Genomic DNA, 22,997 nt, shown 5'->3' on the forward strand with positions numbered 1-22,997 from the left:
ATCCTTTACCTCGTTATAACACATTTTCTGGGCCTTACAATTGCCTTGTTCTAAAGACCTCACTCTTTCGCTGCTCCTTTTCCCCGCATTCTCAATTGATCTAGCAAACTTCTTTCTTTAACCCTCTTCCTTCATCAATAGCTCTGAATAGTGTGCCCCCCTTCTCTGTTCTCTGCCACCCCACCACATTTGTTAGCCTCCTACTCAGCTGCACCCTTTCACATGCTCTATGCCCAATCCCCTGTCTACAACCACCTGTGAAAAGCACCTCCTTTTAATTCTCTGCCTCCATCTCCCCTGCCCCCACCACGCCCCCATTTCCTCTACCACTTCATCACCCTTCAGTTCTCGGTGCCAATCACCATGCATTCTTGATTGACCACCCAGCCACCCAGCCACCACCCCCACCCCGAAGCCAGGCTCGGACTGGCTTATAGGGCAATAGGGAAATGACCCAATCAAAATTGCAAATGCTAGTGTGGGCCAGTTTGGTAAAGTGGGACACTTTTTTGGCCCATGTAGGCCAGTTTGAGAAGTTACTTTACCATGCAGCTTGTAGTTTTGACCAGTGTTACTGAATAAATACTCTTTAAATTGCACAATGTGCATCTCATCAAACACCTCTCCCTTGGGTACTACTCAAACAGTGTCACAAAAGGAATGAATTGCCATTTGAAACTGTGGATCACTTTTTCATTGTTGCCCGAGACAATGTTATGCCCCAGTCCGACCCTGCACAGCACCCCCTTTCTTTCTGTATCCACTCTTCCTCACACTTTGCCTCTGTACCCATTCGTTGGAGCAGGGCCCTGTGAGGAATTGGAGGATCCGATGAGGGAGAATTCGTTCGCCAGGCTTTTTGATGTTTATTTGAAAGAATGAATGATGGGCGATCAACCTCCAGAAAATATGTGGGGCCATCCCCGCACATATTTTCCACACTCACCGTACAGCAGAAAAATAGCCTGTACTCTGGGAGGACACAGCTTACCAGCGCCATCCTCCCCAGTCATGTGTAGCTGACACCTGACAGCTGTGGGTACATCAAAAGACACTTGCCGTGGGCAGCATGATTAGCATTTCAAGGCCCCATGGGTTTGCATCTCCATTGTTACACCTTGCTGGTGGTGGCGAATACTGAAGAATGTTAATTAGCAGGCCTCAGGGAAGGCATGGGTGCAGGAAATGACAATGGAGAACAGAGACCAACGCCTCTTTGTAATGCAATATGTAAACTTGGTACTAACACACCTCCTTGGTATGAAAGGGCAGTGAAGGTCCTGTCTGGAACCACACCTTTCAGAGAAAGGAAGTATGTGAATTGCAGGAGACTAACGTCTGCCTGAAAGCCCCTACTTCAAAGGCGGCCCATGTTGTGACCAAGTGCTGCATAGGGCTCAATTAATTAGGGAGACACTTTGACATAGAGCAGACCGGAAGATGGGTGGGACTTAGACAGGGGAAGGATGACAACATATACTTCTGTTGCCAAGCGCTCCAATTCTAACCTGAGGTATCACTGAAGATTGTTGGTGGAGACCCAGGATTGGTTCATTAAGGTGGGCTTTGCCTGCACCAATCACTGGGGCCCGTTTGGCTTTAAAAGACAGCTGAGCCCCTCACTGATCAGATCTGAAGACTTCACAAGGAGTAAGAACGAGGACTCATTTGGACCTGAGCTGAGGGTACAGTCTACCTTACATCTTCCACCAGTGAAGGAAGGCCAGGAGTTCCAAGAGCGAAGCAAGATCCCTCCCCTAAATATCTCCCAGACATCAGAGGGCGATACCAGACTTGTCCAGCTGCTCCAGAACCGGTACCCAGCCAGCACACAGCATGCCCTGCTAGGTTCTAATAGCAAGCTTCCAAGGTGGGAAGTGCTGGAGAATCTCTGGATAAAGGACAAGGCAGTTTGACTGCTAATGCCCTCCTGAGCTTTGGGCCGTCCGCCTTGAAAGGACAAGTCTTGTGAAGAAGCGAAGGAGTGCCACACAAGCAGCATCAAGCGTCCATCTTTTTAAGGACAATTTCGAAAAAGTCTAGTCCTCGAACCGCATCTGGCTGCACTGCCGACTATTGTCACACTGCAGTCGCCAGAGCCGTCTAGACGCCTCGACCAGCATTCCAGATTCGCCAATCACCAGAGACGACTATTCTTGGCCCTGAGCTGCTGCGCCGGACAGCCTGCAGACGTCAGTCTAGTTTCGCTTGAAAAAATAACTGCCACCTGGTTCCCGCAGCTGTCTGCCTCCACTGTGTCTCACGGGCTGCGAAGCACCCTGGAACCGCCTCGATGCTATTGAGCCCCAAGAATGTCTTCAGCACCAGGTACATTGTGGTTCTGCCCCCCTGGTCTTTCGCTCTAGGCCCCTACAGACAGTTACAACCCTTTGCTCTTTTGGTGTTGAAACCAAATAACCTTGAACAGTAACATGGATTGCTTTACCAACTACTCTCCTGTCAGTATCCAGAGTGCATCCCTTTCATTTGTGAAACTGTCCTGTGTGTTCATTTACAGTGTGGGTTGCATTTGTAGTGTGCTAGAACTGTCTGTTGTAGTAATAATAAAGTAGATATTTTTATACCTTGACTGAACAGTCCCTCTTATTGGGTAATTGTATTTTCGCTGTGTTGCAACTAAACGATCCACGACCTTGCGGAGATAAGCCTGCCGTTCCGTCCCCGTTACCAAATTTGGGCAAGGTCTTCAAATGTACATGTATTCCAATCTGTTTGGATCCCTTCGGGTGTACGGGGTGATTGATGGTTTAGAAACCGATATTTATCCCTGGACTACTGGTGCCCCGGAAGTTGATTTGTCACAGGCCCGGATTTCGAATGGGACATATGAAAATGACCTTCAATATCAAAAGGTGTAAGCTGGGAAATTCGCAGTGAAAATATGATTTTGCAGAGGTGCTATCGAGCGATAGCTGCGAGAAATGTACATTTATTTTGCATAAAACGAAATAGATCCAACTCAGTCTCTTTGTTCCCAAAAAATTCAACGCACCATCAACACGTGTGCACTTCCAGTGCAGAACTTCATTTTGTGTCCTTGCACCACAGCACCTGCGTGCTCCCCTCTTCGGGAAGGGCTAGTGCTGTCTCAAAAGGTGCGCTGCCCCCGAGCTACAGGGTAGATGGATTTTGGTGGGTAACTAATATAATGCGCGGATCAGTTTCACAGAAAAGCCGCTTGAGTGAAGCTCGAACCCGGTATTAAGCCCAGACCCAAGGACACTTAAGTTAACTGATGTTCTGGACTGCGAGTCTGCGACTCTGGATGTGCAGTAGTGCAGACACGTCTGGGACAATGTCCCCCAGCGCGAATTGGGTTCCGCCGGTCGTGCAGCCGCCTGTGCAGTCTGACGGCCCAGGGTCATCGATTCTGGAGCTTCGTACTGGTAGGAATTCTACCTCCCGACTTCCCAAACAGCCACAGCAACGGATACCTGAGAGAAACCACAAGGTACCCCTAGGGCACTTGGGAGGGTGGCGGTGAAGAAAGCCAAGACAGGGCTGGTAAAAGGATCCGATAGCAAATGAAGCTTTGCAGAAAGAGCGGTGTACAATGCATGACGCCCGGAGGCGAGCTTGGCTTGGTGAAGTTAGTCACTATACACACACACCCCAGTAACTGCTCGAATGGTGCTTTGAATAGAAGGTATGTTGTGTGCGCTTTGACCTGGAGTGTGCACCAAGCGTATGATATGCATAGCAATGCTCCGAATATAGCAACACAGAGAAAAGAAAGGAAGGCTGGACACAGCCTAAACCTCCCCCCCCCCCCTACACACACACGCACGCACCCCTAGAGAACGCCGCAGGTGCCAATTTGGCACACTCGAAGACCGCCGCCACCAAGGCATTGGCGCCAGGGGAGGCAAGGGCCAGAGGGCCCCGAGCACGCACTGCCGTCTGCGAAGCGGTGCTTGGAAGGCGGGGCACAGTACATCTCTCGCCGCAGACATCTCCCGGGCGCAGCTGGCGGCGTTTCCAGCTCAGTCCGAGTGCTAATTGATTTTATTTTTAATAGTTTAGAGGAAATAACCTTTTGCAGGAGGCTGGCAGCTGCCGGAGCGCTGTGTGCAACAGCACGAAACACGATATCCGGGATTCTATTAGTGCCCAGCACTGCGCCCTACCCACTCCTCCCCTCCCCTCCCTTCTGCAGTTCCTTCTCCCGCCACTAGCCACCCCTGATCCATTCTGACCGTCCACATGCCTTCTCCACTCGGATCCGGCATATACATTCACCCGTTCTTTTGCCCCGCAAGTCCCTATATCTTCTCCTGCCTCTGTTCTTACTCCGATCTCTTGACCGGACCCATCTCCACTCCTCCCATTTACCCACTCTGCGTACTAAAACCCTTAACCCCCCCCCCAAATACCTTCCCAAGTCTACTGCCTGCTCAGAGCACCCCTCCACCGGCTTCACCTGCTCCTTCGCCAGGCCTGCCATTCTTAACAGGCACACCCAGAGCACTGAAAACCCTACCACTTCACACATGCACTGCACAGTCCATCATCACTTTCAGAAAAAGCCTCAAAAACATACCCGTTTCCACACAAATAATCCAGCCCGGTCAACTCTCCTGCTATCGCCTAGCCATCATAATCTTCCCATCCCATCCTGAAAATATTTTGTAACTTCTCTCAGTTTCCACCTCTTGCACTTTTAAACCTTGCTCGACAGTCGGAGACTCAGAGTAGAGCCAGCACTGAACAAATAAATAAATAATGAAGCACATTCCCATCTTCTTCTGCCTGATTCTATTGCTCTCACCTCACCCGGTGGTAAAACTGGACTGCGCTTGCAGTGGCCAGGAACTGTCGTGGCACTCAGGAGCAGGAGCACAGCAACCTTTTGGTGGTTGGGGGGAGGCGGGGATCTTCCAGTTCCAGTTAAGAACTCGGGGTTTCGATCCTAAACCAGGGCAGCAGCATCACACAGTGCCTGAAACCGTCACACAAAGCGTATGCAAGGATACTTTCTGCTGTCAATGGAGTCTGGCTCAATAGAAAAAGGTGCAGTGGTTTTAGGTTACTGTTGGTCCGCCCCAAGCAGGTTGGGCTTTGGTAGAAACCTTGACACCACAGGAACCGAGAACATGGTCCCCAGGAAGTGTGTGGGAGTTGGCATCAGCCAAGTAGTCCTCTCAGCATTGGGCTTCAGTTACACACACTCAACAAACTACAGCAGAAATCCTTTGCCTCAGTTTAGCAGCCACTTCAAGCCCATTCATAGAGGTCTCCATCTGCAGTCACAATACATTGTGTAGTAGGTGGCATTCATAGTTATCAAAATTCATCGGATTTGACAAGCACTCAGTAAACCGATTCACGGAGCTTCCCCGTTTCTATCCATAACCAGCTTAATTTCTAACGTGTAGGCCCAAGCAGTGTATAAATTATAATTCACCAAAGACTGGTTCGCTTATTCACGAGATAAATCTGAGGTATGCATTTCTGCTACATTGGGCATTGCACATCCATTGCAAAAGCAGGGCAATTCATGCCCTGGGCTCATCTGATCCAGTCATGTTTAAATACAAATAAGCAAAGCGCACCAGCTACAGGTTCCCTTACCGACTGTACTATAAAAACTGGGCCCTGTACGCGTTACCCAGGCCATCTTGATCTTCCCTTCTTCTGCCTTTCACTATGCTTGCATCATTCCTCCCTGCCCATAGTAAAAATGTTTTTTTAAAAAGCTGGATAAAAAAATAAAAATAAAAAAAAAAAGCTGGAGCATCGTGTCCTTTCATGGCCATATGCTCCCCCAGGGTGCACCCCCCCCTACTCTTATCTAGAAGTTAGTATAATTACCAAACCCCTGCCTCTTTCTGGCAATGTACTGTTGAGGTGGTCCTAGCCCAGCTGAGAGTTGGATGGTTTTTCTTCCAGTTCGTGGAGTTTGTAGAGCTGGGCATGGCGGAGATTCTGCACCCTTATGTATGATGTAGACAACTTAGTACAAAGTAGCCACTGTAGTGACTTGCAAAGTCCTAATTGGAACAGGCTATTGCTGCCATAAAAGATGGGGACAAACCTGCTTAACCCACCTGTGGGCAAAGCATATAATATCATGCAAAGGTGGCCGTTGACCAAGAGTAAAATAGTGAAAACATTAAGTAAGAACACAATGTCTTACTTTTAACAGCAATTTAGTAGCTGCCCGTTGGTTTAGTTTTCAACTTTGCTGCAAAAGCCCAATAGAAGAAAACGTAATCCGAGGTGAGAATGAAAGTTATAGCTATGGTGAGCAGAATCCTTGGATTGTTTTTCTTGTTTGTCCTTTACAGTTTACAGTTTCTTCCTTGATGTGCCCCCAACGGACGAAATCCATCAGAGGTAGGGTGACGCCACATATCCTTCTATCCCATATGCAAATCAACTCTTCCCAAGGTGCAACTGCTCCACTGTTTGTGGCAGCCTTCAATTAATTTTAGGGAGCAACGAAGGTCTGTACCAAGAACGTGAGTAACAAAGATGTGGCCTGAATTGTTTATGATCCAGTCAGGAGGGGCCTTCCAGGGGCTGCACATGCAAAGACCTGAACAAAGAGGTTGTCCTTGAAGAAGGCAGCACAGTTTGAAAGTTGTGGCCCTAGTGGTTGAGTGGCTACCAACTTATCTCCATGAATAGAACCATGCAATTGTGGAAGGTGCCCTTATCCTAGCCCCAGTAACCCATTATGTGGAAAGTCTGCAAATATTAACTTGGAGAAATGGAACTGGAAGGATAGGATAACATGAGGAAAGGTCATGCAGAAGTATCTGTTGGAACCCAAACCATCGGAGATCCTCCCGACACCAAAGCACTATTCTGAATCTGGGGGACCTGGAAAACACGCTACCAGTGTGAGATTAGGACCGTGCACTCACTTTTTCTAGGTTGGGTCAGCATGGATACCAGTCTCAACCTCTGAGTCTTCTGGAAGACTTGCTTAATCTGGTCACCGCACAAAGAGCCTTGAGCACAAGCATCAAGATATCATGGCACCCAGCAGAGGCTGAAGACCTGCTGTTTCCTACATTGAATGAACCTTCAAAGGCATATCACCCCTGTGATGTCGGCACTGCTAAAATTGCTTCCTTGCATGTTGCCAGCAGCATTCCCTGCAGCGCAATAGTGAGGTCAAATGGACTTCTGAGACAAGAAAGCAGAGATTCCATACACTAGCTTTGAGTCACCTGTTGGAAGAGGTGATTGAACAGTCAAGGGCAAGCACTTCTGGGGTAAGCAGGGTTCTATGTCATAAACCCACCAGTTGAAGACAACCCCAAAAAAAGACTGCCTTTTTAACTGGCATTTGCAGACATTGTCGGTTCATCCTCCCAATCCACTCCTCTAGTGTGTTCCATCAAGAGGGGTCAGCCCCGTACTACCCTGTAAGCCATTTCCTCCCCCGTGACCACGCCACTGGCCTGCAATCACCCCCGGACCCTGCACATCCCCGTGCACCCTCTGCCCCCCACCCCCCGCTGTCCTCACACAGTCTTTAAAAAGCACTCGCCACCGAAACTTCATGGTTCCAGCTGATGAGGATTCACGCTGCAGAGGAAGGGGGGTGGGCTTTAGAGATCGTATTCAGTCTTTTTGACACGCATACAAAAAGGTATGCGGTCAAAAGACTGATAACATGCAGAAGGAACCAAGTGCTCATGGCTTCAGGGAAACAATGGAATGCAAGCTTCGGTGTCTGGAAAGTTCTTTAGGGGCCTATGGTGCTACTTGCTCAGTATCTAGATGCCCCTTGTGACACAACTGTTTGGCTGGCAGGAATCATGGGCACACAGATCTTCGCTTTGGCAGATCAGGAGGTACGATCAACTGGAAGATTGCGGTGCTCACCTAGTGAGCGCTCAGGTCTACAACAAAGAATATAGTTGAAGGCTCTGGGTTTGCGCTTTTTTTTCTTAGTTTAATAGGCAGTTTTAGTAATTGTACTCCAGGTTAGGGAACGTCAGTGAAAAGCCACTGTGTGCTGACTGAGTGCCCTTGTATGCCAAGGTCATGTCTGTGTTCTAGTACAGCTGTAGGTTCTCGGTTAGGACCGTTTGGCGCTCAAGCGTCTAGGCTGTCTTCTAAGTGCATTTATCCATACATGCTGCGGCCCCATGAAGTTCGTACGGTTTTCATTGTACACGGTCATGCTTGAGGGCTTTGGCTAGTAACACTCAATTGGGTCAACAGATAGACGGACATTAGGTAGGTGGTTATACTATTTCCCATAGGTTTTGCTATTCTATGACAAGACTGGAGGCGAGCATTATGCTTCAACTTCAATTTATTACTCTTCAGCAGTTTAAAAAAAAAACCACAACACCACTCTGAAAAGCGTCCATAATAATCTTTTCTTAAACTACGACTGCCATGGTCTCTGTAGTCCAATCCTGCACAGCCCAGCTATGACGCACCCGGTCCTGGGCTGCTCCTCTTCTTTTACTGCTCTTCAGCAGATAAGTACCATTTTAGTACCTCTCCGTATAACGTAGCTTGTTGAGTAGGCTTATACAATTAGGAGAGATAATATATATAGAACGTTATGTAGGGAGCATAACAGCGTGATTGTATGTTTGTAATGATATATATACTTATATTGGAGCAGACAGCTACGCAAGCGCAGCAAACATAACAGGTGGTGCAAAGGCATCGGGCGCACGCGACACGCAGCACAAAGTGAGAAGATCTGCATCGGCGCCACGAGGCGGGAGGTCCCGTTCCGTATTACCGCCATTTCAGGGGTTTAGCCCGGCCTCGCGGAACCGAGCGGGCAGACTCGTTCTCCTCCCCCCACCTTCGCAAGGGCGGAGAGAGAACAGCAGAGTGCTCCTGCCCCCACCCTCGAAGAGGATGAGCCGAAGTGCTTCCCCGTGTTGCATTTAGAAGCGACGGGGAAATTAATAAGACACCGGGCCCGGAGGTGATTTGTGCAAGTTATTAAAATCCATAAAAGAGGAATAATATTGGGGAGTATACAGGCCCGAAAGACGAAAACCTTTTATGACCCCCGGGTTCAACATACAGGGAGAAACAGAAAACCCTGGATTTTGCAAACCGTAAGAGGTTGGCCACACCAGCAGCGCTTATCACTAGCAGAATGTTTAGACCACAAACTAGGCCTACTAGCTCAGAAAGACGCCATAGAGAAGTGCACACTAATCCCCAGATTTGTGAGCAATATGTTTTTAGTGCACAGGAAGCAGAAGGTTTGGCCGGTTATAAATGTGAAAGAATTAAACCGCTGGATTGTTTACCGTCATTTCAAGTGGAAGGGATCCATCAGCTCAGAGACCCCCTGAGAGGGAGACTGGCTGCTGAGGCTAGATCTGAAAGACGCCTACTTAACGGTACCGGTGCAAGAGGATTACAGGGCTTTCCTAGATTTTCACTGAAACAAGCAGCTCTGGCAATTCAAGACGATGCCATTCGGGGTTGCATCAGCTCCCTGGGCATTTACCAAACTGATGAAGCCAGTAGCAGCAGCGATTCGAGAGAAAGGTATCAGGCTAATTATACAGCTAGACAACCTGCTACTCCTAGCAGAAGACCGCCACGCACTAATGTATCAGACAATGTGGGTGCAAACTATTGTTGCTGGGTTTCCCAGTGAACATGGAAAAGTCAGACACCAAGCCAGCGCAGACTAGATTTCCTGGGATCTGTCCTGAACACCAAGAAAGCAATGCTAGAGCTACCGGCGCGCAAGCTAAGAGATATCAAAAGGGAGATCAGAGCATGCTTGAGCAAGCGAGTGATTTCTCGCAGAGTCGTAGCAAGGATAGTGGGGTTGTTAGACTCCCTTCAGGCCATATTCCCAGGCCCATTGCATTACCAAGCTCTGCAGAGACTTAAGATAAAACACTTGCAGCAAGGTTTAAAATATCATCAGCAAGTACATTTAGATCAGGAGTCCATCACGAAACTGGAGTGGTGGTTGAAGAATATGGACACCTGGAATGGGCGTTCCATCTTCGGAGATCACCCAGACCTAGTGATGAGTCAGACACCAGCCGCATAGGTTGGGGGGCGAGATGCGTAGAGCTAGAGACAGGAGGGGAAAGGATCGAAGAGGAACTTCACCTGAACATAAACTGCTTAGAATTCCTGGCAGGTTCATTTGTGATCAAAGCATTTACGAGAGGGAAAGTGAAGTTGTGCATCCTGTTAAAGATACAGAATCTCGACAGTCCGCTACATGAATCATCTAGGTGGAACAAAGTCCAAGTTGTTAGCGGAGCTAGCGAAAGATTTTTGCCACTTTTGCCTCCAGTCAGGATCATCAGCGACAGCAGAATACCTGCCCGGGGTGCTGAATTTAGTGGCAGACTGGACTCCCGTTACCTGATGAACTACAGCGACCGGAGACTGGATCCATCAGTATTTCAGGTTCTGAATGCGAAGTGGGGCCCGGTACACATATACCTCTTTGCATCCCGGCTCAAAACTCAGACAGCGCATTACTTCAGCTGGAGGTTAGACCCCGGAAGCGCAAAGCACAGATGCATTCCTACAGGAATGGTCGGAGGACCGCACTACGCATTTCCCCCCTTTGTGATGCTGAGCAGAGTTCTAGTGAAGTGTCGGAGGGAGAGAGCAGAGTTAATTTTAGTAGCACCACTGTGGAAGTCACAAGTGTGGTTTCCGACGCTAATGGAGCTAACAGCGGATTGGCCCCTGGTACTTCCGGAAGGTGACCAACTGCTCACGGACCCTGCTGGGTTGTATCATCTTCAGAGTGAAAGAGAATCTCCCGCTCGTCGCTTGCAAGATATCAGGAGACGCTGGGTGATGCCAGGCATTTCGATAGAGGTTGCGGAGCTCATTACAGAATCCTGGGCTCCATCCACTAGGAGGAGCTACAACGCGGCTTTGGGCAAATGGTCAAACTGGTATAAAGGGAGAAATCTTCATCCCATTTCGGCCCCTGTAGTGTTGATTCTGAATTTCTTAGCACAATTGTTGCCAGAAGGGAGAGCCATTTACACCAAAGGTGTTTACAGATCAGCAATTTCAGCAGGACACTTGCCAATTGAAGGAGTCCCAGCAGGGGAACACCCGGCAGTGGTAAGGTTCATCAGAGGAGCTAACTATAAGGTGCCACCGGAGCATAGATCGAATATTGCACGGGACGTAACAGTGGTGCTGCGTCTATTGGAGAGCTGGCCAACAGATCGATATCGGTCACTGAAACAGTTATTAAATTAGCAAGGCTGTTGTGCTTAACATCATGTAAGCGAGTATCAGATGTCAAGGCGCTGGAGATTAATAGGAGATCTTTTGGTCCAGAAGGAGTGACTTTCTCCATAGTCAAAAGGACTAAGACAGGGACCAATTTGGCCCGTTATTCTTATTCCCCCCCCCCCCCCCCCCGAGTAACCCGAAATGGTGCGTAGCAAGGTGCATTAAAGAGTATGAAAATAGGACAGCGGACTGCAGAGCAGCTGGTACCACTCAATTGCTAATTGCGCGTAGGAAGCCTTTTTAGGCGGTAGCAACCGCCACTATCGCGAGATGGGTTAAAGAAGTAAAAGTTAAAGAAGTAAACCAAGCAGCAGGCATCGATTTGGAATCAGCTTTTCTCCAAAACATTGTCAATTTACTTTGAATGTGGTGGCGGACGCCTCAATGGGCTTGGAAACTCTTCTAACCAATCCGGGGCACGCTAAATTGAAGATCAACATGATTGGTGTGAGAATGAAGCTAAATGTTTACAGTATAAGGATTTTGATCGAAAACGATTTGGACATAAGCAATATCGAACAACAGCAGACTATCTAGTCAAACTTCCTGCTACAAATATTCGGTACAAGTAGCTTCGTTTTCGTTTAAACTTATGGCCAACATTGGATTTGTTGGCCAGAAGAAAACAAATAGCAAAAGATCAAAATTATTGTCATTTTTGCAAGACTGTAAGCCAAAGAGAAACTCTTGAACATTGTATTGTTTATTGCCCGCAGTTGAATTCTCAAGTGAAAATGTACTTTAAGAACATTGTACAACAAGGCATAAATGAGCCGATGGATATATGGCAATGTATATATTCTCTAGCCCAAAATTGGCCATTAGAGTGGCAGTAGTACAGTTTTTAGATTCAATCTATCCAGAAAATGTAAGTAAGTTTTGAAAATAGAACAATTTTATAGGTAAAATGTATATCAAAAGCATGTTGGTGTTTATTGTTTGTGATATATATACTTGGAGAAAGTTAAGATTTAATGAATTTTTCTTTTTTTTCCAGATTTTTTTTCTAATGGTGTAAAGACAACTTGTTTTATGTACACAAGAATGTAAAATTGGGATATAATTTGAAAGGTTGATTTTTATCAACTCACCAAATAAAAAATAAAAAAAAAGAAGATTTGGGAATGTATGGGGTGCATTCTGTAAGAGGCGCAATGGCTACCAGAGTCTTTACGACATGTGTGTCACAGAGATTATGTAAGCAGCCGATTGGGCCCGTGATCGTACATTTAAAGAGTTTTACTTCAAGCCGACTGAAGGCCCAGCTGTTACAGTGTTGGGGAAGCTTTGAACAAGCATAATGCTCGCCTCCAGTCTTGTCATGGAATGAATATTACCCCTTCTAGCTGGGCAGGGAGTATACATTCTATTTAAGACTAGGAGGCAAGCATTAAATTCCCACCTAATCATATACTGTTTTATAATGTGATATTGGTGGATTACAACAGTACATGGACGCCACCCTAAATCTGTTTATATTCTTTAGGGGAAGAGCAGAAGAATAACAGAGCAGTGAGCAGTAGCATCAGCTTCAGTTGAGAAAGGGGAAAGCAAGAGAGCAGCATTGCCCCATTTGACGAGTTGTAGTCTTTGCACTGTTGGCGAGACAAGATTATAAAGTTCAAGAGTCAGTACAGAGCACGTAAAAGAGGAGGAGCCCAGGGACAGGATGTGTCATAGCTGGGCTCCGCAGGACTGGACTACAGAGATCTTGGGAGTTGTAGTTTAAGAAAAGTTTATTATGGACACTTTTCAGAGTTTTCTTGTGTTTTTTTGTTGAAACTGCTGAAGAGTAATAAATTGAAGTTGAAGCAGAATGCTCACCTCCTAGTCTTTAATAGAGTTAATACTCCCTGCGCCGCTAACAGGGGTAATCTTCATTGTTGATCTGTTAACTCCGGTCTCTTTCAGGAAACATTGTTAATTCTATGGGGTAAAAGGACCCTTGTTTAATGTGGATAAGGAGAGTGACCACCTGATTGAAGGGGTGTGTCCTCCACCCGTTCCCTGGAGATTGGTGTTGGCATGATGCTTGCTCATTTCCAATGGTGGTCGTTAGTATGTTTCGATTTGGGGTGCTAAGATCCCACTGTTGGAAGAAGACAAGACGCTGCATTATGGATTCCTGCATTTGAACATTATCCATAATATGTAGCGTTAAAACTGAGCTTTTCCTGTAGTGCCTTTATATTTATATTTTGTTTATTCTTGTGCCAGTGTGTACATGAGTGGCTGGTTCTTTTGTGGGTTTTGATTAGTTAGGATGCACTTAGTGTTTGAATTCTGTGAAAGAGGGGGTTCGGGGGTGGGAGGGGTTTGTGGTTTATGGTATTGAGTGGCACAGATGGTTATGGTATAATGCCGTCTTGCCTTGCAGGTTCTCCATGCAGCATGCAGGGCAGAATGGTGGTGCCTGTCAGTGAATGACCGCTCAGAATAGGTTTCCATGAATGCGAGTTGGACACGTGCTAGTATGTCTCAGGATGGACTGATGGGTGTCTCTCCCGTTTTACACCCGATTCAAGAGTAACTGGATTTACGTAACTATATGTCAATAAAGCAATATGTCTTCTCCTTGCCAGACTCGTGTGCCTACCTGTGAGAGAGCAACAACTTAAGATATTACAAGTGGTCATGACTAGATCATGCACCAACTCTTCAGAACTATGGGAACGCTGTATACACACATCTCCCTAATCTGTTAAATATGAAAACTTCACAAGTGAGGAACACATTAGCTTAGATGCACAGGAGTCGCTCTAATACACATTGTGTGCAGCCGGCACAGCGACAGGGACCTTACACACAGAATTCAAACTGACAGTGGCTCAAAGGGTTTCCTCTCCTACACATCTACAGTCTAACTCACGTGCTAGACTCCCTGCATTTTAAGTTTTAGATAATCAAAGGCTGTGCACTAAAGCCGATTATAGGCACTGGGAGGATGTGCAGTAAACAGGTGCCGCAGGCGAGTAACTTGCTGCCACCACACCTGCATAAAAAGCCTTTCATGCCCCTGGTCGAGCTTCAAGTCTTACTTATGCATATAAATGTCCTCAGTTCAGCGTCCAGACCACTTTGTGTCCTGGTGCATTAAAAGGATGCTTTGTGCCTCCAACCCCCCCCCCACTAGGGAGGCCCAATGAGGTGGGAAAAATCGATTTTGTTTGGCAAGATGAAGTATGATGGTCTCTTTGACCACAGGTGTCTGGCAAGACCGACTTCTCACCACAACCATCTCGTTAGATACACCCCACCCACCACAGCTACTACAGCAGGGACACCCCATCTCACTCACCACATGGAAAGGGGCTTGTGCCACTCACCGCAGCTGTACTGCTCAACTTACCACAGCCGCCCCGTCGGACACACTCATTGAGGCTTTTTGCCGCCGGCTGGCGATGAATGAGGAATTTTCCTGTATCTTCTCCAGAAGCTGCCGGATCTGCTTGCAATAGTTGGCAACCTTACACTCCTTCAGGAAAGATTTAAACTGTGGGGGGAGAGTACGGAGGGCGAGACGGCAATATTAGAGGAGCCAGGGAACAGTGTGTACATGAAACATCTCGCATCCACCCACAAAAAACAACTGCAACAATAAGGCATACAGAAAACATCTGCACATAAAAAAACTGACCGAAATACAGCTGTTTTCCAACTATTTGCATAAAAATAACAGAAGCCATGGAGAATTTGACGCAAAAACAATCCACAATGATATATATGCCCCTTTACCAAGAGACAGCGATGCCTCGTCTGGGCCTGCAATGAAAGAAATGAGCCAGTTGAACTGGAAAAAAAAAAAAAAAAGACAGCCAGTTCCAAAAAGGAGCAAAAATCCCCCGTTTTGCTGCCAGCACGGATGCTTGTGGTTATCCCAGGCGGGAACGGCCCGTTTACACTTCTGCGGCGGCCGATGCTCTCTTGCAAACACATTGCACGTCTCTGAAGACTTTTACTGGGAGGTGATCTCCCATCAGCACCTAGCTCTTCAGGGTGGCCTGTGTGCACGCATGTACGTGAATGCCTGTACATGGGTTTCTAAAACCAGTTCTGCCCCAGTCACTTCATGCCGATGCGCGTGTGTTATTCGATTTATTTTTTCATTTATAGCAGCGAACAAAGCCCACACGCATCTAGGCGCTAGTTACAGTAAGTGCAGTGTGCCGTACATAAAGTGCGAGACAATGCAAACGTTACAACAGAATTGTAGGTAGAGTAAGGACACTCTGGGCAGTCTCACTTTGTGTGGGGGCTACCTCAGGTGTACAAACATGCATGAGAGACAAAATAGGTATGAGAACACTATCTGGCAAAGTCAACCATCATGGTGCGGGGGCCAAGGGGGGTGATTCAGATGTGCAGGTGAACAACGGAAGCAGCAATAGCGTAAAGGTGCAATTTGGTCACATCTCACCAAATGGTGACGCCGAGTCGTCGCTATGCAATTACAAGTTGCTAAATTGCATTATACCATGACAGGTTAGTAGATTTCGCATTTCCTGCACGTGTCACTGTATCTGAACATTGCAAACAATATGGAAAGCGGATAACTGAGACGTCAGCAGGCGAACATGTTTGGTGGCATCTCCTCCTTGCTGGAATCAAATGGTTCAGGCCTTAGGGGTACAGTGTAACCGTGTTAGCATCGCGAGAACCGGCAGTGTTATCCCGTGGAGAGGGGGCGGGGCACATCGGATGCAGCAGACGAAAGTAATAATGATGCATGCAAGTAATTATGCAGTTATTGGGTGATGGCGGTAGCACGCATGCCGTGCGGTGCCGATAGGCGAGATCTGCGGACAGTCCCTGGGTGCGCGCTGCGGTTGTGGGTAACTAAAGGCACGGTGGCATGAACGTTTGTCGCCAAGTTAAGCAGATGTAGTGCAAGCAATAACGCGGCACATGTGCAGTACAGACATTGGAAAGTCGGTGGATGTGACCTGATAGGAACGGCGGCCATCGGTAGTTGTGATCACAGTGCAGTATCCAAATAGCCTACCAGGCTGTGCAAACGGCCAGCAATATTCAGTATGCAGCGGGAGGTAAAGGGAGGAAGGCTGGAAGCGAGTCTGCAGGCGAGCAAGTCGGAAGTGGTAATCTCCTACCTTATGATGCATTGGTTGGAACGTATGAAGGCCGTAACGGTTAGAGAACTCAAGATCGGAATACCCCTGAACTGAGCAGATATGGATTAAGCTCTGAAGAACCTATGCGGCCGGACAGGCATAGACAGTTGTTGGGTAGAACCCATATAGTCAAAGCTGGTCATTGGGCCGGCTCTCGGTGGATCTGAGATCCGGCACCAGATATGGAGCCGGATCTCGGGATCCAGCCGGTCAGCCGCCCAAGCCCATGAACCGCGCTGGAAAACTTTAAAAAATAAAAAAAATATAAAGATCAAACAAAAGCACCCGAAACGGCAGCATTGCCTTTTAGCGCGGCTTTGGCACTGTTGTGTAATGCACAATGCTCACTACATGTACAACTGATTCCTTTCAGTTGTACATGTAGCGAGCATTGTGCATTAGAATCAGTTGTACATGTAGTGAGCATTGTGCATTACACACCAGTGCCAAAGCCGGCGGTAAAAGAAAAGCAATGCTACCATCGCGGGCCCTTTTTTTACTTTTTAAAGTATTCCTGCATTGCTGGATATCCACTACGAGCCCTGCACCCTCTAGACCACACCCCTCGGGCACCATCTCTCCCCCAAACTCCTCCCCCACCCCGGCCCTTGTGTTGTGGTATGCCCCACCACATTTTTTCCATTTCCACCACTGCATATAGTTGATGTTTGATATGTACATGGTCAGTGCATGTGTGCACCAGGTCACTGTCCGTGCACCCTAAAGTACAAATGTCCAAGACTGATCCTGGGGTCAAGATCTTTTAGAAACGTAAAACATTTGGCCATGTGAGAATCGAAGAGAAGGCATACCTAGCGATTTGCAGAAGTGGGAAAGCAGATATTGGAACCTGCTAGGATTCTCCCAGTTCTACTACAGCAGCCAATTTTAAATAACCTGGACCATGAATGCAGCATTATTACACCTTAGTCACTGCCCAAACAGGACGTGCATGCTTTTGAAAGTCAAAAACTTGGATCCGATACATTACTCAGCATAATCTTATTTCTGGTGCTTGCATCTGCTTCGATTCAACATGCTCTGCATAGCCCGACATCTAGTGGTAGTGGTGCAGTATTTATTTTTCGAAACTCAAAAATGGATGTTGAAAGGGTGTGTTAGTAATACTATCCCTAGAATGACGTGTACTGTACCCACGGTGCTTCACTCGTCGAGGTTCCTCAGATTGTTTTTTTTTTCTGACAAGAGATTGCATGGTGTAGCGCGAGTACAGATGTGATAAAGCAGAAGCAGTGATATTCCAGAACAACATCTAGGTGCCTTCTACTCCAGTAGGGGAGGAAGGGTGGGCGCATGTGAACCCAAGCAGATATAAGCACCAGAAATATGATTACGGTGAGTAATGTATCCCTTATGGAGCTTGTGGATCTGCTTAGATCACATGCTCTGCATAGATTAGCGAGCAGTATCTGGAGAAAGGGGCTGGGAAGTGAGAAGGTACAGCGGCAAAGATGTTTTAGAAATGCATGGCCCACCTGTGAATCTGCTTTAGAATTAGTGTCAATGCAGTACTGCTGTCTGAAAGTACGTATCGAACTCCGTGCAGCAGCTTTGCAAATGGCGTCTAGAGGGAGTTTGCAATGAAGGCTAAGGTAGCACCTGTACCTCTGGTAGAGTCAGCCCTGGGAGTGAAAGGTAATGCTCTTTTTGGATAGGGAATAGCAGAGCTGTATGCACTTGACTATCCATTTGGAGATGGAGTTTTTTGATATGTGATCGCCCTCTTCCAGGTGCTATAGAAGCAAAGAGATGGTCTACTTTACTTAGGGGTTTAGTTTTGCTCACATAGACTGCCCTCTCCGTACATCAAGTGCTTGGAGGCTCCTTTCAGCTGAATTGGATGGATTTTGAAAGAAGGTAGGACGTTGTATGAATTGATTAAAATTGAACTTTAAGATGAACTTAGATGAAAACCTAGGATGTGTTCTGAGGACAACCTTGTCCTTGTGGATTATGAAGAAAGGGTCTTGTACGGACGGACAAAGCCTGTAGCTCACAAACCCATCTTATGGAGGGGATAGCTACTAGGAATGCAGTTTTGTAAGTCAGATGCTTTAGGCTGGCCTTGTGCATAGGCCCAAAAGGTGGACCCATGAGGTTTTAGCACATGACATGAAGCTCTCAATCTGGAGACATTAGAGGGTATAGCCTCTTTAGCACTTCCATGAACGCTTTAATGACAGGAACTTTCCAACATGACACCTTGTTTTGTGAAGTGGTGTAAGCTGATGGGGACGCCAGATGTACTTTAATGGAGTTGAATACTAGGCTGGAGTCTAGTAGGTAAAGCATGTAATGTAGAATGTTAGCTGGGGAACAATCTGTTGGGTTTAGTGTTTGTGATGTGCACCATATCACAAATCTCTTCCACTTATTGAAATGGTGTCTGCGGTTGGGTTTTTGTGCCTCCTTTACACCTTTGTGGAAGATTCAAGTGGCCAAACTCTGACTTCAGGAGCCAGGCAGCCAAGTTCAGAGATCGGGGGCACGGGTGGAGGTACGCTCCCTTGTGTTGTGTTAGCACGTTGTACGGGCGCAGTAGCTTGATTGGGTTGCACATCGCCAGTTTGAGCAGATGTGGAAACCAAGGTTGTCTCACCCACATAGGAGCAATCGGGATTAGAGTTACTTGTTCTTGGTGCATCGTGTGCACTATTTTGCTCATGGGGGGAGGGTATCCAGCGTAAGCAAATTTCCCTGACTGGTTCATCCAAAGGGTGTTCCCCTTGGACCCTGGTTAGGGAAACCTGGACGCAAAGTCTGGGCATTGTGCGTTTAGGCTTGTGGCGAACAGATCTAATGGGGGATGACCCCATTGGAGAATATTCCGTCTAGGATATCCTTGTTGAGTTTTCACTCGTGTTCTAATACAGGGTACCTGCTTAGTTTGTCTGCCAGAGAACAGAGTTGCCTTTGAACATGACGGGATGTTAGGAACATGTTCCGCTTGAGTGCCCACTTCCATATTTTATGGGATAGCTTGGACAGACTTGGAGAGTGTGTTCCTCCCTGCTTGTTTATATAGAATATGACAGTGGTGCTGTCTGTAAGGACGTGCACTGTCTGACCTGTAAGATGTTGCTGAAAGACCCAAAGAGCCTTGAGGACTGGCAACAGTTCCAGGAAGTTGATGTGTCTTTGGGCTGTAGCACTTGTCAACGGGCCGTGGGCTTTGTGGTGAAGGAAGTGAGCCCCTCCGCCCCCATCCAGCGAGTGAGGTGTCTGTAGCTAGGATCGCTTGTGCTGGTGGAACACAGAAGGGTTTTCCTTTTAGCAGGTTGTCCCTGGACCACCAGCGAAGAGCCTGTACTAGGGTTAGCGAAACAACCTCTAGATCATATACTGACCGCTTACCCGAGACCACGGTTAGGTTATTGATGAAACTGGCATGGTCATGGCTTGACGGCAACCCCAAGATCTACTTCAAGACATGTCCCTCGGATTAGAAATAACGTGGATGATACGGTCTCGTTTTAAGATGCAGGAGTTCAGGAGATGGCACCCAGAGGTAGAGGAGCAGATGACCCCTTTCCCGCAGATACTGGAAGTTTTAGGTCAGCGTATTCTCCAATGATAGCGGGGTCCTTGCCAGTGAAAGCAAAATCGGTTTAGGAGTTGGACTTCAGATTTTTCCATATATTCTGCACGAGCAAGGGGCCACTATTTGCAAGGGAAACTAATGCACCATTTGGAGAATTTGCTTTGAACCACGATTCACAGTGGCTTACGCTAGTGCGGGTGGTGTGTTTTCTTGCAGGCCTGGCTGCACCGTGGGTATGCTGGGGAGCGACTGTTGACTGTATCCCACGGCTACTTGTGGATACTGAATCAGGGAGCCTCTACATTATTGTTGGTTTCTAGCCGAGTCGCTTGGTGGCCCACTCAGGTGGTACGGATTCCTTTGATGTGGTTCCATTCTCCACCCCTCCCCTGGAAAGGATTTTTTTCACACCAAGATATCACTTCTGTTCTGGTAGAGGGCACAGGAGTCAGAAGTGCGATGAAGAACATAGGGGTGAGGATATGCTGCATGCTCAAGTATCCCGGGGCTGAGGGCGGAACAGGCATATATAGAGAAGGGCAGCAGAGTTCAGCTCAGTAGCGTGCTTCACCAGACGGGGTGGCTGGCCAGTGAAGACTCAGGGCCTTGTAGTGCCCTTCTTATACTGTCAGAAGGCCTCCTCCCCCAGCACCCCAGGCAAACAGCTTTCCAAGGCTGGAAAGCGGAGGCAGTAAGTTGACAGGGCTCGATCATATCTTCTAATAAGGGCTTGGTGGAAAAAGGATAACAGGGAATGTTCTCCAAGGGTGGAAGGGAGAATGAACAAACAGGTCCCTTCCCCTTCTGAGGTCATGAGACAAAGAGCTTGGTGAAGAATGAATAAGCATTCTCCTCCAAGGGCGGGAGGTGCAATGAACAAACGGGTCCATTTCCCTTTGGGGGAGGAGAGAAGGCCACCCTACTATCTGTTCAGGAGCAATAAACAGTGACCCAAGGGTCTTGAAGATGGCCAGGTAGGATGCAGGGACTCTGTAAGGTTGCACATGGCCACTGTGAGGCCAGCTTTGAAAATGCCAGGGCTGCCTGTCTTAGAGGTGACAGCAGTGGCCATAATCGACATGGGCGGCTAGTTACTGGCAGTTCCAATAGCAGATTCATTTTATGTACTTGGTTTCTGTGGGTGCTCAGGGGAGGATTTGAGCGGTCTGGTCAAGCCATGGGGAGGGCAGGGCAGTGTGGGTACAGGATGGCTTGGGGACAGGGGAGCAGGTAAAACATGGCGCAAGTGTCTATAATGTAATATAGTCCACAGTTACAGGTTTATAGTAATATAGGAAAAACAGTGGCACAGGATTACAGCTTAATGCCATTCATTTACAGTGAGAGATCCAATGGTACAGTGTCGCACGAGTCTATAGTGTAATAGAACATTGAGTAGGGGGTTTCCTCATTCATTCAGGATAGATGCAGCAACTACGGAAGCGTGGGTTGGGTCTGTTGACAGTCAGATAAAGAAATGGGGGGAGAAACCCGGTGCATACAGACGAACAAGTTGCTTTCTTACCTAGTAACGTTCTTTCAATGGGATGTTCCTCCGCCGTATTCCACATCTTTGACAGTAATTACCACAGCTGTGCTGCTTTGGAAAGCTTTTTTGGCGTAGGAGTCCTGCGCCGATGACATCGAAACGCTGTCCACCGAGGGCCTCCGTCGACGTCACCGGATGTTATATCTAGGACGCACGATGCCAGTAGCCTCAGTTGTAGTTTTTTCCCCAGAACGTGTGGCACCAACCACCTGCCAGTATGACTGCAAAAAAGCCTTGCGGAAACGTAATCTGCAATCGCATAAGAAATTCTGTAGAGGGGCAGGCTGGGAGGGTTCGATGTGGAATACGTCGGAGGACCATCCCATCGAAAGAACATTACCAGGTAAGAAAGTAACTTGTTCTTCGAGGGGATTGTGTCCTCCAACGTATTCCACATCTTTGACAGACTCCCAAAGCAGTACCAATTTATGGAGGTGGGAAAAGAATTTACAATTTCATCAATTTAGAACGCCCAATCAAATTGCTGAATATAGGACTGCCTTACCAAAGGCCAAATCCTGCCCATGGATAGAGTCCAGGGAATAGTGTCTCACAAAAGTATGGAGAGAGGTCCATGTGGCTGCTTCACAAATATTACGAATGGGAACACCCCTCTGTAGAGCAGTGGAGGCAGCCACACCCCTAGTAGAATGAGCCCGTAAGCCTACTGGAGGGTCCTTACCCGCCAAACGGTAACATTCAGAGATCGTCAAAATGATCCATCTGGACAAGGTCTGCTTGGAAACAGCTAGACCTAAATGCCTTCAAGCGTATCCAACAAAGAGCTGATCGTCCACTCTGACCCGGGACATCCGTGAGAGATAGAAACTTAAAGCTCTCTTAGGATCAAACCTATGGAGCCTCTCCTCTTCCTTGATAGGAGGGGTGGGCACTACGCTGTTTTTATCCTATGGTCATCAAATTCAGTGATTGCTTGTGCTGTAAATTCAATGCTTTAGCATGGAGCTGCCAGTCCAAGTTGGTCCCGTTGCACATGGACCAAACAATAGTATAAAGAAACAAAACCAAGGTGGCTACACCTTCTTAGAACTGGCGCTTCTCAGTTAGCCCCCTATATACGGTTGCTACAGTTTTCAAATGTCAATATCGCAAAAAACTACATTAAAAAATAAAAGTAAGTTCAAAACTGGATGATTTGCAACTGGATATGTTTTAATCACATTCCTGTTATTCTTCTTGAAGTGACGTTATTTTGAACAGTCTAAATTGAGTTTTCATCTCGAGTTGCCAATATACTAATGCCAATGCATTTCGGATAATCCTTCATGAGGGCAGTATAAGGCAATATTTAGTTCCATGTGGTTTTCATTGCATTAAAGTCATACAATTCTACATTGTTGCCAGATTAACAAACAGTATCAAATATGTTAATCCAGTAAAGAAACACATACCATTTTTAGTGTGGACATAATCCGTGTGCGCCATGCCAGAAAGAAAACACAAACGTGTTTTAGTTAGCTTACAAAATTATGAGTAAAGTCTG

At 47.2% G+C, this 22,997-nt stretch overlaps 1 protein-coding gene across 4 annotated transcripts in view; it reads right to left on the reverse strand.

The window, feature by feature from the left end:
- Positions 1-22,997, reverse strand: part of NOC2L (NOC2 like nucleolar associated transcriptional repressor) — a 516,885-nt gene that overhangs the window by 117,605 nt on the left and 376,283 nt on the right. For 2 of the 4 annotated variants that reach the window (XM_069610057.1, XM_069610058.1), the window contains exon 15: positions 14,603-14,746. The exons of the other annotated variants lie outside the window; for them this stretch is intronic. In XM_069610057.1, the coding sequence (XP_069466158.1) occupies positions 14,603-14,746 (144 nt within the window). The remainder of the gene's footprint in view (positions 1-14,602; positions 14,747-22,997) is intronic. 4 annotated transcript variants of the gene reach the window in all.

Source organism: Ambystoma mexicanum, chromosome 8, assembly GCF_040938575.1.
Source record: "Ambystoma mexicanum isolate Mex_15411 chromosome 8, UKY_AmexF1_1, whole genome shotgun sequence".
Classification (NCBI taxonomy): domain Eukaryota; kingdom Metazoa; phylum Chordata; class Amphibia; order Caudata; family Ambystomatidae; genus Ambystoma; species Ambystoma mexicanum.